Source organism: Eumetopias jubatus, unplaced genomic scaffold, assembly GCF_037043125.1.
Source record: "Eumetopias jubatus isolate StellerSeaLion01/CBP00866 unplaced genomic scaffold, mEumJub1_p1.0 scaffold_11, whole genome shotgun sequence".
NCBI classification, from domain to species: Eukaryota; Metazoa; Chordata; class Mammalia; order Carnivora; family Otariidae; genus Eumetopias; species Eumetopias jubatus.
The window spans coordinates 16872076-16885165 of NW_028274817.1; the positions used below are offsets into that span (position 1 = coordinate 16872076).

The 13090-nt window shown below is 49.8% G+C and overlaps 1 protein-coding gene across 2 annotated transcripts in view; it reads left to right on the forward strand.

The window, feature by feature from the left end:
- Window positions 1-201: 201 nt before the first annotated feature.
- Window positions 202-13090, forward strand: part of HS6ST2 (heparan sulfate 6-O-sulfotransferase 2) — a 280536-nt gene continuing 267647 nt past the window's right edge. For both annotated transcript variants that reach the window (XM_028092709.1, XM_028092710.1), the window contains exons 1-2: window positions 202-629; window positions 1487-2005. In XM_028092709.1, the coding sequence (XP_027948510.1) occupies window positions 202-629; window positions 1487-2005 (947 nt within the window). The remainder of the gene's footprint in view (window positions 630-1486; window positions 2006-13090) is intronic.

Below are 13090 nucleotides of genomic sequence, written 5' to 3' on the forward strand. Positions count from 1 at the left end.
GCCTTTGCTATTTTAGGGGAGGTTGAAATTGCCAGCCAAAGTGGAGTGATGCGCTCACTGGAGTGACCTCCGTTCCCCAAGACAGGCGGAAACCCAGGTCCTCTGCTTGTGAAGTAGCTCGAGCTCTTAGGCGCGAGGCGTTATTACATAAATTCAAGCTCGCTGCCGATCCTTAGTACCCTGAGTTGCCTGAAGGGGGGAATGGCACTGCCTGCGTGTGCAGCCCGGGCGCTCGGGCCGCCGCTGCAACCGGAGCGAGGAGCGCCCGCCCGCACCACCTGTCCCCGCCGGCATTCCAGAGTAGAGGCCGAATTGGCAGCGAGCCGGCCCGGAGCAGTCGCCGCCTCAGTCCGCGCGGGCCCTCCTAGGGGTGTGTCTCGCGGCTTCAACTCCCAGCCGCTCCTGGACGAGCCCCTAAAGGCGTCTTCCTCCGTGGCGGGAGCCGCGCGCACCCCTCTCTTCGCGCTGCTGCCCCGAGGCCGCCGCAGGCGGATGCACGACCTCAGGAGACGCTGGGACCTGGGCTCCCTCTGCCGGGCCCTGCTCACTCGGGGCCTGGCCGCCCTGGGCCACTCGCTGAAGCACGTGCTCGGTGCGATCTTCTCCAAGATTTTCGGACCCCTAGCCAGGTACGTTTTAGGCGAAAGCGGGACTCGCGCTCCCGAGCCGGGGAGCGCAGGAGCCGTGCGGGGAGGGAAGGCAACCGTGAGGGGAAGGAAAGGGCGCAAAGTTCCAGCTGGCCGGTGGCGGCCGGGCTCGGGGGCTCCGGTGGGGCGCGGCGCGCCTTTGGCCACGCTGCGGCTCCCTCCCCGCCGTTCCGCGGGCACCGGCAGCGCAGCGTCTCCGCTCGCTAGTCGGGCTGCCGGCGGACTCGTCCCCCCGGGGAAACTCCGAACGCCCGGCTCGGAGCTCACTCGAGGCGGCCTCCAAGGTGGGCAGCCGGGCGCGGGCAAAGGCAGGGCTTCGGGGCGCACGGGGAGGGAGCCCGCGAGTCGAGCGGGCGGGGAGGCGGCGGCGTGCGCGCCCAGGGGACTGGGTGCCCAGGCGCCGGGGAGAGTCCGGTGGGCGAAGCGGGACGGGGATGGGAGCCGCCGAGAGTGGAGCTGGACGCGCGGGGGCTCGAACCGGGGGGCAGGGTGTGAGTTGGGGAGTGGAGGCGACCGGGCCAGGCGGCGTCCCGTGGGGACGAGACCCCGCGACGCGGCTCTGGAGAGCTCCGGCGGAGGGGGGGCGGGGGGAGAGGGCAGGCGGCCAGCGGGAAGGAGTCGGGGGGAGGGGGGTGTGCGGCAGGAGCCACAGCGCTGAGCCTGCCGGGAAGGAAGGAAGCGGGGAAGGGCGCCGCCGCCGCCGCCGCCGTGGAGTACTCGGTGTGGAGGGGAGGGGAAAGGGGGCGCAACGGCGGCGCCGGGGGGAGGGGGCGGTGCGGGCGCAAGGCGAGCGCGGGCTGAACTGCGGGATTGACGTAACGAGCTTGGGTTTCCCCCAGCGTCGGGAACATGGATGAGAAATCCAACAAGCTGCTGCTGGCTTTGGTGATGCTCTTCCTATTTGCCGTGATCGTCCTCCAGTACGTGTGCCCCGGCACAGAATGTCAGCTCCTCCGCCTGCAGGCATTCAGCTCCCCGATGCCGGACCCGTACCGCTCGGAGGATGAGAGCTCCGCCAGGTTCGTGCCCCGTTACAATTTCAGCCGCGGCGACCTCCTGCGCAAGGTAGACTTCGACATCAAGGGCGATGACCTGATCGTGTTCCTGCACATTCAGAAGACCGGAGGCACCACTTTCGGCCGCCACCTGGTGCGCAACATCCAGCTGGAGCAGCCGTGCGAGTGCCGCGTGGGTCAGAAGAAATGCACTTGCCACCGGCCGGGTAAGCGGGAGACCTGGCTCTTCTCCAGGTTCTCCACGGGCTGGAGCTGCGGGCTGCACGCCGACTGGACCGAGCTCACCAGCTGCGTGCCCGCCGTGGTGGACGGCAAGCGCGACGCCAGACTGAGACCGTCCAGGTGAGTGCGCCGCGCCCGCGGGGGAGCCGGACCCTGGAGCGCGGGAGCGGACCTGGGCCTGGGCGGGCGGAGGGCGGGGAGGCGCGGCTGGCCGCGGCCGGCGCCCCAGGGCGCACCTCTGGGCCCGGCGGGTGCGCCCGGACTGGGCGGGCGCCAGACTCCCTGGCGCGCACGCTCATGGCGCGGTGGCGGCCGCAGGAAGCCTGTCCGCTGCGGCCCGGGACGGCTTGTCTGTCTGTCGGCGGGTTGGCCTGCTTGGTGGCTGGGAGTGCGTGCGGGGGGCGGGAGGGGGGGCGTCCGGGAGGCCCCGAACGAGCGCCCCCCCCGGCCGCCGCCGGGACAGGGTACCGCACGCGGACTCCGGGCTGGAGCGCCGGCAAGAACCGGTCTCGGTGTGTGAGGTCCCTGAGTCCCTCTTGTCTCTCTCTGCACCCCGGTTCCGAAGCCTCCTTTCTGCCCACTCTTCCTCTTCCCGCTCCCTCATTCTCCCCTCACCTCCTTTTCTCACTTCCTCTATCTGCCTTTCTCTCTTTCTCTTGCTCCCGTACTTGTGGGTCCCTGGCCGCTCGCTCTTGCCTTCTCCCTCTCTTCTCACTTTGCTTCTCGTTCTTTCTCTTTTACCCATTCTGATTTTTCTCTTTTTCTTTGACTTTTGCCACTCTCCTTTCTGTCCTCTGGTTCTGCTCTCCCTGGGCAAGTGGGTATCCCTCTGCCGCTGTTTGGGGACACCCGGAGAGAGCTGGTGGGACCCAGCTTACGTCCCCCGCCCCTGGCTGCCCTCGGGTCATCCGCAGCGCTTTGCGAGTGCGAGGGGGCACCCTGCGTGCCGAAGGACGAGCTGGGACGCTGCCCTGACCCCGTGTGGGGGGTCGCTCTTGAGAAACCTCTCCAGATGTACATGTACAAATCCTGAGCCCCAGCGTGGGGGGCCGGCAGCCCACGCGCTGGGAACCCCAGGGCCGATGCGGAAAATGGTGATTTATGAAGAGCCTGTAGCCAGTTGCTTTTGAAGCTAGGGCATTTTCCTTCATGGAGCCGCAATGCCTGGTTGCTGGAGGTCATGGAGTGCCATAAAAGGGGTAGGGGGAGAAGGGCGTGTTGGGCTGGAGTTGCTCCAGCTAGGGCTCCGGATTATGCCACTGTCCCTAAAACACATCAGGGCCTGGCCGAGGAGTCCAGGGAATGCACTGGATGCGTCTAATTGCCAGGGGGCCTCTGGAAGGGTCTTTGAGCAGGCAAGGACACGGCTGTGGGCTGTGCTCTCTGCCTCTCCATCAGGCGACCCCAGGGGCCCTGTTTTCAGCAGCTGCCTACCTGGATCCGCTCCTAACTCCTACCTCTGCTGCCTCAACCGCTCCACGCCCCCCCCCCCCCCGGCGCCGCGGGGTACTCTGTGCCTTGGACAAGGAGATGCCTTGCAGAGGGCTCCTGGAATGCAAAAGCTAGTGCAGTTTCTTCTTTCCAGACGCAGGCAAATGGAGCCCTCTGACTTTCTGCTCACCCCTGCTCACGCTCCTTTCCCTCACTTTACGGCGGCCTTTCTTGAATGCTGGGATTCTGGCAGAATCTGTTGAATGTTCAGTGCCTTTACAGCCCTAATAGATTTTCTTTTTTTCATCCTAAGAGAACCTTGGCTCCAGGAAGGTTTGTCGCCTCAGTCCATTGTAAGAATTGTGTAAGTCATTGTCACCTTAAGATACTGGGGTTTATTTAAGAAGATTCCAAACAATTTGGGAATATTGAAAATAATCTCACTTGCTGATGGAGCTTGTAGGTGTAGAGCTCCACAGGACACATGTGCCTTTGAAAATCCTCCTGGACATGTAGATCGGGGTGTGACGCGGTCCCTAAACAAACCTTACAAATGTGATCCCGATTATGTATTTGGTGGCCACTATCCTCTGGCACATTCCCTCAGAAATTTTCCATTAGGTAACCAGTACCCTCAAGGGGAGGTCCCTTTTGGATGGTCCCAAATAGAAGCGACATTATCTGACATGAAATGAGATTTTACTTGGTCGTAAAAGGGCGATACCACAGTGCCATCTAGTCTAATCGAAGAAGAACCACTTTTTAAAGAGAGTTACCGGATCTTACACCATTTGCACAAATGAAATAAAATTTGCCAGAGAAACACATTGCCACCCCAAAGGCATCTTTTTATTTCATTAATTTCCACCCACCTCCAGAAATCTTCATCTTGAAGAATAGCGGTAGCTTGAGGGTTCCAGAATTTCCCAGGGTGTTGATACATCCCCGCCTTCAGGACCAGTTCAGTGAGTGCTGATAATCTAGAGGAGCGAAGGTATGCGTGAAGTGTGTGTGTGTGAGTGTGTGTGTGGTGAAAATCAAGACACGGGGGCAGCAGTGCCATGTGGGGGTGAGGAGCCCGCCTCGGGGGATGAGAGTCAGCCGAGCAGAGTTCCCGCTCGGAGTGGCCTTCTGGGCCAGCTGGTGGTCTCTGTGCTCCGCTGAACCGAGGGGAACAGTGGGGCGTGCCTGTTTGGCCTGGGAGTCCTGACACCTGGGCCTTCGCTCCAGGCTAGCCATGAACCAGCTGTGTGACCTTGGACTGGGGCCTGTCCAGGCCTTGTATGTATGGAGTGTGCGTCCCAGTGTCTGCTGAGCTTTCACATCCACTTATCTCTGGTATTTCGCCATAAACTTGCAGTATCTTTGGGGAGAGGGTGGTGTGGGCAAAAGCATCCCCATTTATCAGATGAGAGTGTAGGCCAAAGGGGCTGCCGGACTTTCTCAAGGTTGTCGAGCTCTGGGGTGGCCCAGCAGGAATCTTGCTTCAGTTCTGTCTGCTCCCTTGAGTGCGCCTTGATGAACGGGGTCCTGGCCCAAGCCCAGTGAGGCATTTTGTGGCAGTGATGCTCACAGAGGGAGTCCTGGATAAACGAGAACTGATAGTGGTACCACCCACATCGTCCCTGGTTTCAGGATGCGCTACCCGTGTGAGTTTGGACGCAGGATCGGACCGGGGTTGCCACACCCCTGGGGAGGAGAAGAGAGTTCTAGCTCCCTGAGGCTCTCTGCTCCCTGGGGGTGGGTGGGTGAGTGGGGTCTCGTGGCTGGGTGGCTGCCATGTTGGAAATCACCACAAAGCTGTGCAGGATGGGAGCCCGCTTGGGGGCCTGGTGGATAAGCACCAGCAGCAACAAGGGCCACCTTCTGACTCGCAGCCATCTATCCACATGACAGGGGGTGTGAGAGGCCATCGTGGCTGCGAGCCAAGACCCTGAATCCTGCTCCCAGTGCTACTTTGGCCATGCTTCCCTGCCTCCGGGGATGGCAGCGGGCTCGGGTGATATATAACTGCTGAATAGAAATGACTGTGAGCACGTTGCCTGGTGAGGACAAAGACAGAGAATGCTGGGCTGGCAAAAGGTTCAAGTTGTTTATTTTTGAGAATAATATTTCTTAAAAAAAAAAGAAGACAGAAACTAGAAATTGCATTTCATGCATCTGTCTGCCAATATGTTGTTTGGGGTCAGAGAAGGGTCCTGCTCATTCTAGAATTTCTAAGACCATTTTTTGAAAATGTATCAAAACATTCTTGCTTACCAGCTGTTAAAACTCCCAAATTCTGCAGGCTTTTCTCAGGCCAAATTCCCTCTGTTTGTAGCCAACTCCAGAGCACCACTCTGTCTGTGGGAGAAATTCTGAATTGGGCACAGAGAACGTGCGCTGGCCTCATTTTTCTCTGCCAGGTACTGTGCTGGCTGGCACACACAGGGGGCATGGGCCAGGGTCTGTGGCTCTACAGGTCAAAGGCTCTGAGCATGATATTCCTGTTGCATCCTAGACTTTTAGTGTCTCTGAATTTTCCAGCAGCCATATGGAAGAGTAATTAATTGTCATCTAAAATCCAGTAGGCTATCCCTGACGGGAAAGGACTAAAAGGCATTTTATAGGGAGAAAAGCTCTCTTTTTCTTTCCCTTTCTTCTGAAAAGGTGTCTCTATTTTGAACGAGCTCCATCTTCGCAGGAACCCCATGGTGCCTGTGCCCATCACACCTCCCGTGCCCACGCTCACACTCCTTCCCGTTTGGGATTTGGCAGTGAGGCGGGCTAATAGGCCCGGCTTGCAGCGATGCCCCCCTGTGGCCCTTCGGGCTGTGGCCCACCAGGATCTCACGGGGGGGGGGGGGGGCAGCTTCATCGTCCAGCGTGCATTTCTTCAGCTGCCTTTAAGGGGAGCTGCTATACTCTCCCACCTATTTCGCAGGAGAAGGGGAGAAACTCGCTGTCACATCTGTCGAACCTGAGCAGGATTTGTTAGCATGGCCACATGGATGGCAGACGTGTTGTTGGAGTCCTGACAAAACTCTCAGTTCTCGGGTGGCTGCCTGGGTGGCTCAGTGGGTTAAGTGTCTGCCTTTTGCTCAGGTTGTGATCTCAGGGTCCTGGGATCGAGCCCCACCCTTCTCCCTCTGCCCCTCCCAACCCCCACCCACCACCGCGCGAACTCTCTCTCTCAAATAAATAAATAAAACAAAATTTAAAAACCTCTCAGTTCTCGGGGTAGTATAAAAGGCTCTTCAGACTTAGCATTTCTTAATAGTAATTTTAGAGAAGTGGTGTTATGCAGCAAGAAGAATGTCAGAGCTTGTCTTTTATAGATGTCTGTTGTCAACTTCAGTAGTATGAAGTGACATTAAAGATTAGTCATCTTTTCCATCGTTATTCATTAAGCAAAATTTTGTGAAACTGCCCATTATCTTCCAGGGAAGGCATGTCATCCTTGCTCTCGCAGAGTTTACGGCAGAACAAAATAATTTGGTATTTTAGACATTTAATAAAGGAGATGAATTTTGTTTGGAAATGATTTGAATATCAAGCATGTCTTTAAAATGTCACACCTTTACAGGAATATAGTGAAACATAGAGAAAAGTCCATCTGTTTATGGGGAAGTTGATGTCTAATCAGGAAACTCTGAAGAATTGTGACCTCTGCACAATGCTAGAAGTTGGGGGCGATTAGAGCCTAGAGAAAGCCAGAAGAGCCAAGGTCACCGTCTTCAGCCTCAAGTCCATAAAGATTAGAGGCCCAAGTGCAGAACTGTGGGTCAGAGTGGGGGTAGAGGTGGCGGGGGGGCTTGTGATTTGGGGCAGGTCCATCCTCCTCTGTAGAATGGGAGATTTAACCAAGATACTTTCTCAGGCCCATTCCTTCTAAACAATGAGGAACAGGCCAGAAAAAGGCGAGATGTATTCAGGAACACGTCTGGGAATATGTGGGCTGTATTTAGAAGAAAAGAGACATTGTGGGTGGGCATGGCATCCTCCTGGCATCGTGCGGTTCAGCAGCCTCACCTAGCCAGGGCTGGCCAGAACTGAGAAGGTCATGGTTGGGACAGGGTGAAGGAGGGAGGTGGGGTGAGGCCTCATGGTCGAGGTCCTGGGATGGCAATGAGGAAGTTGAACCCCAGTGAGTAGGAGAAGCCCTTGGATGGAAGGCATCTAAGAAATACAAAAGGAAACGAAGGCTGGAGTCCAGTTGAATGCCCCTCCCTGATTTCTAGTTTGGAGTGGAGGTGGTACCAGTGATCAAATCAGAGAGGTCGAGAAGGGGATCTAGTGTGGGCGGGGTGGGCACTCTACATACTACAGAGTTGTGGCCAGTCTATGTTGCCTGGATGTGTTGTGGCCAGGGCTCGTAGGGAAGGGAAAACCACTCTGGGGCAGATGAGGGCTTAGTTGTGTATGCGGGAGTCTATGAACCCAGTTAATCTGCTTTCACAGTTGGCATTATTATTTAAATGATAGCTGCAATTCACACGTGGAACTCTTAGCCAAGGCAAAGGATGTTTGAAGGGAGGAAAAGATAGACCGTTAGATTGCATAAAAACAAGAACTGTTCATCTGTCAAAAAGTAGCCAAAATGAAATGGCATATTGTCAAACTGATGACAATAGACACAACAAATAAAACAGAGAAAAAGATGACATCTTTTCTGTATAAGGGACTCCTACAAATTGATTAGAAAAACAAAGGATACGGACCGACAAGTTACGACAGGGGACGCACAGCTAGTTTACAGATGTGGAAAAATCGTTCAGTCCCACTGGGAGTAAAGGTATGCAACTTTAAGTCATTAAGTGTAGGAACACCTTTTGCCTCTTTATTAGCCCTGATTTAAAAAAAAAAAAACACAAAAAATAAAAAACCTCGACATATATCACCACCACCATCAGTCTCATAATTCTCATACATCGTTAGTGGTCATATATGTTTGAACGATTCTTTTGGAAATAAATTAGATAACATAAATGAAGAACATTAAAAATATTTTCTTTGACCCATAATTTCTTTTCCAGGATTTTACTGAAAACCATAATCCTATATGTGTTTTTCATTCACTCACTCATTTCTTTCTTCACTTTTTAATCAACAGATAATTACTTTGTGTCCCCTATCACTGGGCTATGTGCTGGGGGCCCTGTTGTGTTTCCTACCTTCATGGAATGGGAAAGATAGACATGAAACCAACAATTAATGGCTTAAAATTGTGAGAAATGCCATGGGAGGGGGAGGTATAGGATGATATAATGGTACACTGGGAGGCTAGCTGGAGTTCTTTATAAATGCAACAAATTGGAAAAATCTGGACATCCACATAGAGGAGAATGGTTCAAGGAATCTCAGTACATCCACTTGAAGGATTATTAGAAAATCATTTAAATGTCTTTCCAGAGAGTATGGAAAATTGCTGGTGATTTAAAGCTAAGGGAAAAAGATATAGACAATTATGGACCCAGTATAAGGACAGCTATGTTAGAGAGAGGGAGTGGGGAGAGGGAGAGACGGACACACACACACACACACACACACACACACACACACACACACATCTTCCCATTCCCCCCAATCTAAGCGTAAAAGACAAAGAATGAAAGAAAAATACCAGGATATTAGTAAATCAATTTGTGATTTATTCTTATTCTTTTTTTTTTAACGATTTTTCATTTATTTGACAGAGAGAGAGCGAGCGCACGCACAAGCAGGGGGAGTGGCAGAGGGAGAAGCAGGCTCCCCACTGGGCAGGATCATGACCTAGCCCAAGGGAGACATTTAACCCACTGAGCCACCCAGGCGCCCCGGTTTATTCTTATTCTGCTTCTCTGGGGGTTTTGCATTTCCTTTATGAGTATGCACTACTTTTATAATAAAAGTAAACATTAACAGTTTTTAAAATGATGTTTTATCATGGCTGTGATAAATTATACTCAGGTCAACGTTTTGGTTCCTGAAGACCATGGCTGGCTATTTCATTAGCTTCTTGATATCCAGGGAGTTCTTTTTTTTTTTAAATTTTATTTATTTATTTGAGAGAGAGAGAGAGAGAGAGAGAGAGAGCAGGGGGAGAGGGAGAGGGGGAGGGGGAGTGGAAGAGAGGGAGGGGCAGGGACAAGCAGGCTCCCTGCGGAGTGGAGATGGGGCGGGGCTCGATCCCAGGACCCTGAGCAGAGATCATGACCTGAGCCGAAGTCAGACGCATAACTGACAGAGCCACCCAGGCGCCCCAGTATCTGGGGGAGTTCTTAATGAGGAGAGCAGTCTCAGCTAAATAAACTTTCAGACTGAAAGGCGGAGGTGATAAGTCAGGAATCGGCTGTTGATTTTTTTTGATGAGTGGCTGTTATCATATGCCAAAGAAACCATGGAACGCTTACACCAGTACATCATAGAGATATTTGAGTATATGGCTATTGTTTCTTCTCTGTTTAAAAATTAAATGGGACAGGAAATTAATAATGGCACGCAGTTGGAAATAATAAGACTTGCTTGGCTTGGCCAGAGCCACCCAAGGCAGCCTGGACTTTGAATCTTCATGAGCCTCTTTCCAAGTGAGCAGTTACCAGAGCTAATGGTCTGGCTATAAGAGTCAAGTCTTGGGGCTCTTTCTAAACAGCCACCACTGAGAGCTTAGGTCAGTTGGTGCTTGAGTTGCCCTCATTCTGGAAGGAAAGGGAGTCCACTTTGCTGGGGCAGCCTCCTCCCAGAGCAGTTTTCCTTCATAAGAGCATTTCCACTGGTTATCTATAAATTAAATTATGCTTATAAATTAATGAATATGCTTATGAATTAAATTTATAAATTATGCATTAAGTTGCTTAGAACACTTCATTCCTCAACTGCTCTGGATATCTGAGGGGCTACTAGGTACATTGAGGTGCATAATCCGGCTGTTGAAACTCCGCTAAAACTCCGTTCTAGGTACTGGTTATTTTGACAGTGTAAAGAATGTGCTTCACAGTGGAAAAGCTAATATCGACATTCCATGACAAATAAAATATCTAGTCACTGAGTTTAGGGGGAAAAATATGGGTGGGAATGTTCTCCTTTCCCTTAAAGCATAATGAACAATCCAACTAATGGTCTATATCTTCTAATACAATGCCATTGTAAGCTTCCAGAAATATTTGTCTAACTTCAGTAAAATATTTATTGGCAAAAGAGCTTTTCTAGTTTTACTGGGTATTGGACTTCACAGATTATTCTGTTGGTCTTATTGCATCCCATTTGTTATTTCTGCCATTTTGCCTCTAAGAACAGTGTTGAAGACTTTGACACATTTCAGAGCATTACACTAAATAAATCTGTCTTGCACATTCCACTGTGCTTTTTCTGGAATATTATAAATATTCAAATATAGGCACACTTGCAAATTCAAAATAAAATTCAATACATGCAAATTCTGCATAAATTTCATATTTATAACTTAGCAATAGTTATGAACTTGTTATCCTGATATAAATGTATCAAATAGGAGCTCATGGGAATTTCCAATAAATATATTTTTCTGATTAAACTATGGATTCTTTTTTAGTCACAATTTAAGCTTGAATTCTGGGATATATTATAAGAGAATAATTTGCACTTCATTTACTCTGAAATGTCAAGAATCATGTTCTTCCCCGATGTAAATGTCTGCAAAAAGGACTTCTTATTCAGTTTGATTGCTTTTTAAAATTTTACTAGCAGAGATGCCCTAGTGAGCCTAAGAGAATTGCTCTGTTTCTTGTGAAGAGTTTAGTTCTAATGAATCACTTCCATGCACTTTTCTGAAGGAATACAGAGCAATTGAAATGTGTAATGCATTGATTTACATCAAATGGATTAGGTCTTTGTGCACCATTCCTTGCGTTAATTGACTTTCTCCCATAACTGTACTAATAAAGACAAGTCTTCAGTATAGTACCAGCTCCAATTCACTGATGGAGATCACTGGACTTTGCTAACTTCCCACAGGAGAATGACTGCAAGCAGAGTATTTAGAAATTGACCAGGGTAACCAGGTTACAGCCAGGAAACTCAGAGATACTTTAAAAAGGTCTTTTGATCTTGGCAGCCAGCTTCTCAGTTGTTATAATAAATAGAAATTGACTAAACCCTGGTTGAAAGACACAGATTATCACACTGGAGGAGAATAGAAAATCCAGCTACGTGCTGTGTATAAGAGACAAAGCTAATACATAAGGATATAGGTAGGATTGGAAAGGATATACTATGCAAATACTAACCAGAAGGAAGCTGAAGTAGTTAAACTGATATCAGACAAATAGACTGAAGCAGAACCTTTATTGGGGATCAACAGGATCACTGAATAATGGCAAAAAGTTCCACTTTTCAGATAGCAGTTTAAACTCGTACACAATACCATTTTAAAATATATAAAGCAAAAATTGACAGAGCTATAAGGAGACATTGTAAAATCTGCTAACCACTTTCAGAAATTGACAGATGAAAAAAACGCAAAAATGGGTAAGGATACAGAAGATTTGGTTAACAAGCTCAGTGCAGTGGACCTGCACCCAATTAGAAGAACGCACATTCTTCTCAAGCACATATGGAACGCTTGTAAAAATAGACCATATACTAAGCTGTAAAGTTAGTCTGGAAAAACTTCAGTGAGTAAATATCTTACAGACCATACGATCTGCCCATGCAGTGCTTAGTCACTAGATGCTGTAAACCAGTCAGGCAGGAACAAGGGATCAGGCTCTATCTGAGTGCATGAGAAGGAACATCAGTAGTCTGATATATTTGGAAGTATCGCCAATCCTTCACCGACTACATCAGGCTTCCTAATTCATATGCAAGAGTGTAGAACTCCAAGACTTTGGCAAAGAGAAGTCCTGGAAAATGATGGTTTGACCCAGGTAGCTTGGCCTGACTTTCCCTGAAGACCTATTAAGGTTTTGGGGTACTTATTAAGTCAGGGCCTATGCCAAGGGCAGATCATGTATTTTTCTCATTTAATCCTCAAAACAGCCCTGTAAAGTAGATGTTTTAAAAACCCATTGAAAGTTAAGAAACAAACAAACAAACAAAACCAGAGAATTGGGCCCAAATCTACGCAGCCAGCCAATATTAGAGCTGGCAATTAAAATCAGCTGGGCTGCATGGCCTGTCTGATATGTTTTAACGTCTGCTAAGTTTGCAGACAAATCTCCAAAAGCCTCTACCCGTTTTTTGGCCGTGTCTACTATACAAGCTAAGTAAAATGGAGACCTGTTAACTGATTTTTTTTTTTCAAAGCATCTTTTAGAAAGGTCAGTAAAAATTACTCTTCAAGGGTGAATTCTGCAGCTCTTTTTGCCCCTTCTTAAATAAAGATTTAGATATCCAACAATAAAAAAAATAAGTAGATATCCAAGATACTGCAAATGCTTTCGACACTGATGTACACAGAAGAATGCTGTTTAAGGGGAAATAAAAAAAGAAAGGAGTTACATTAGAGGAAAGATTTTTTTTTTCAGATAAGGAAAATGAGGACCTTAACTGTATTTTAATTTATGCCCCATGTGGACTTAAAATATGGTGCACACACTTGATAAGATTTGTAAGAGGCCAAAGCATCTTAGTCCTTCTGGAATGTTGGCAGTTGGTTCATTAGCAATGTCAGTTGCACTGCTCTTGACTGCAGCCTGTTTCTATAAATGACCATTGCTTTTTTTGCTGCATTTGGTCTGTGTAGACACAGCCTTTGGAGGGTAGTGTGAATGAGTTTGGCCAGATCAGTTCATATAGCCCCAAAACACAAGGAGCCTGTCAAATAAGGACACTTTCTCC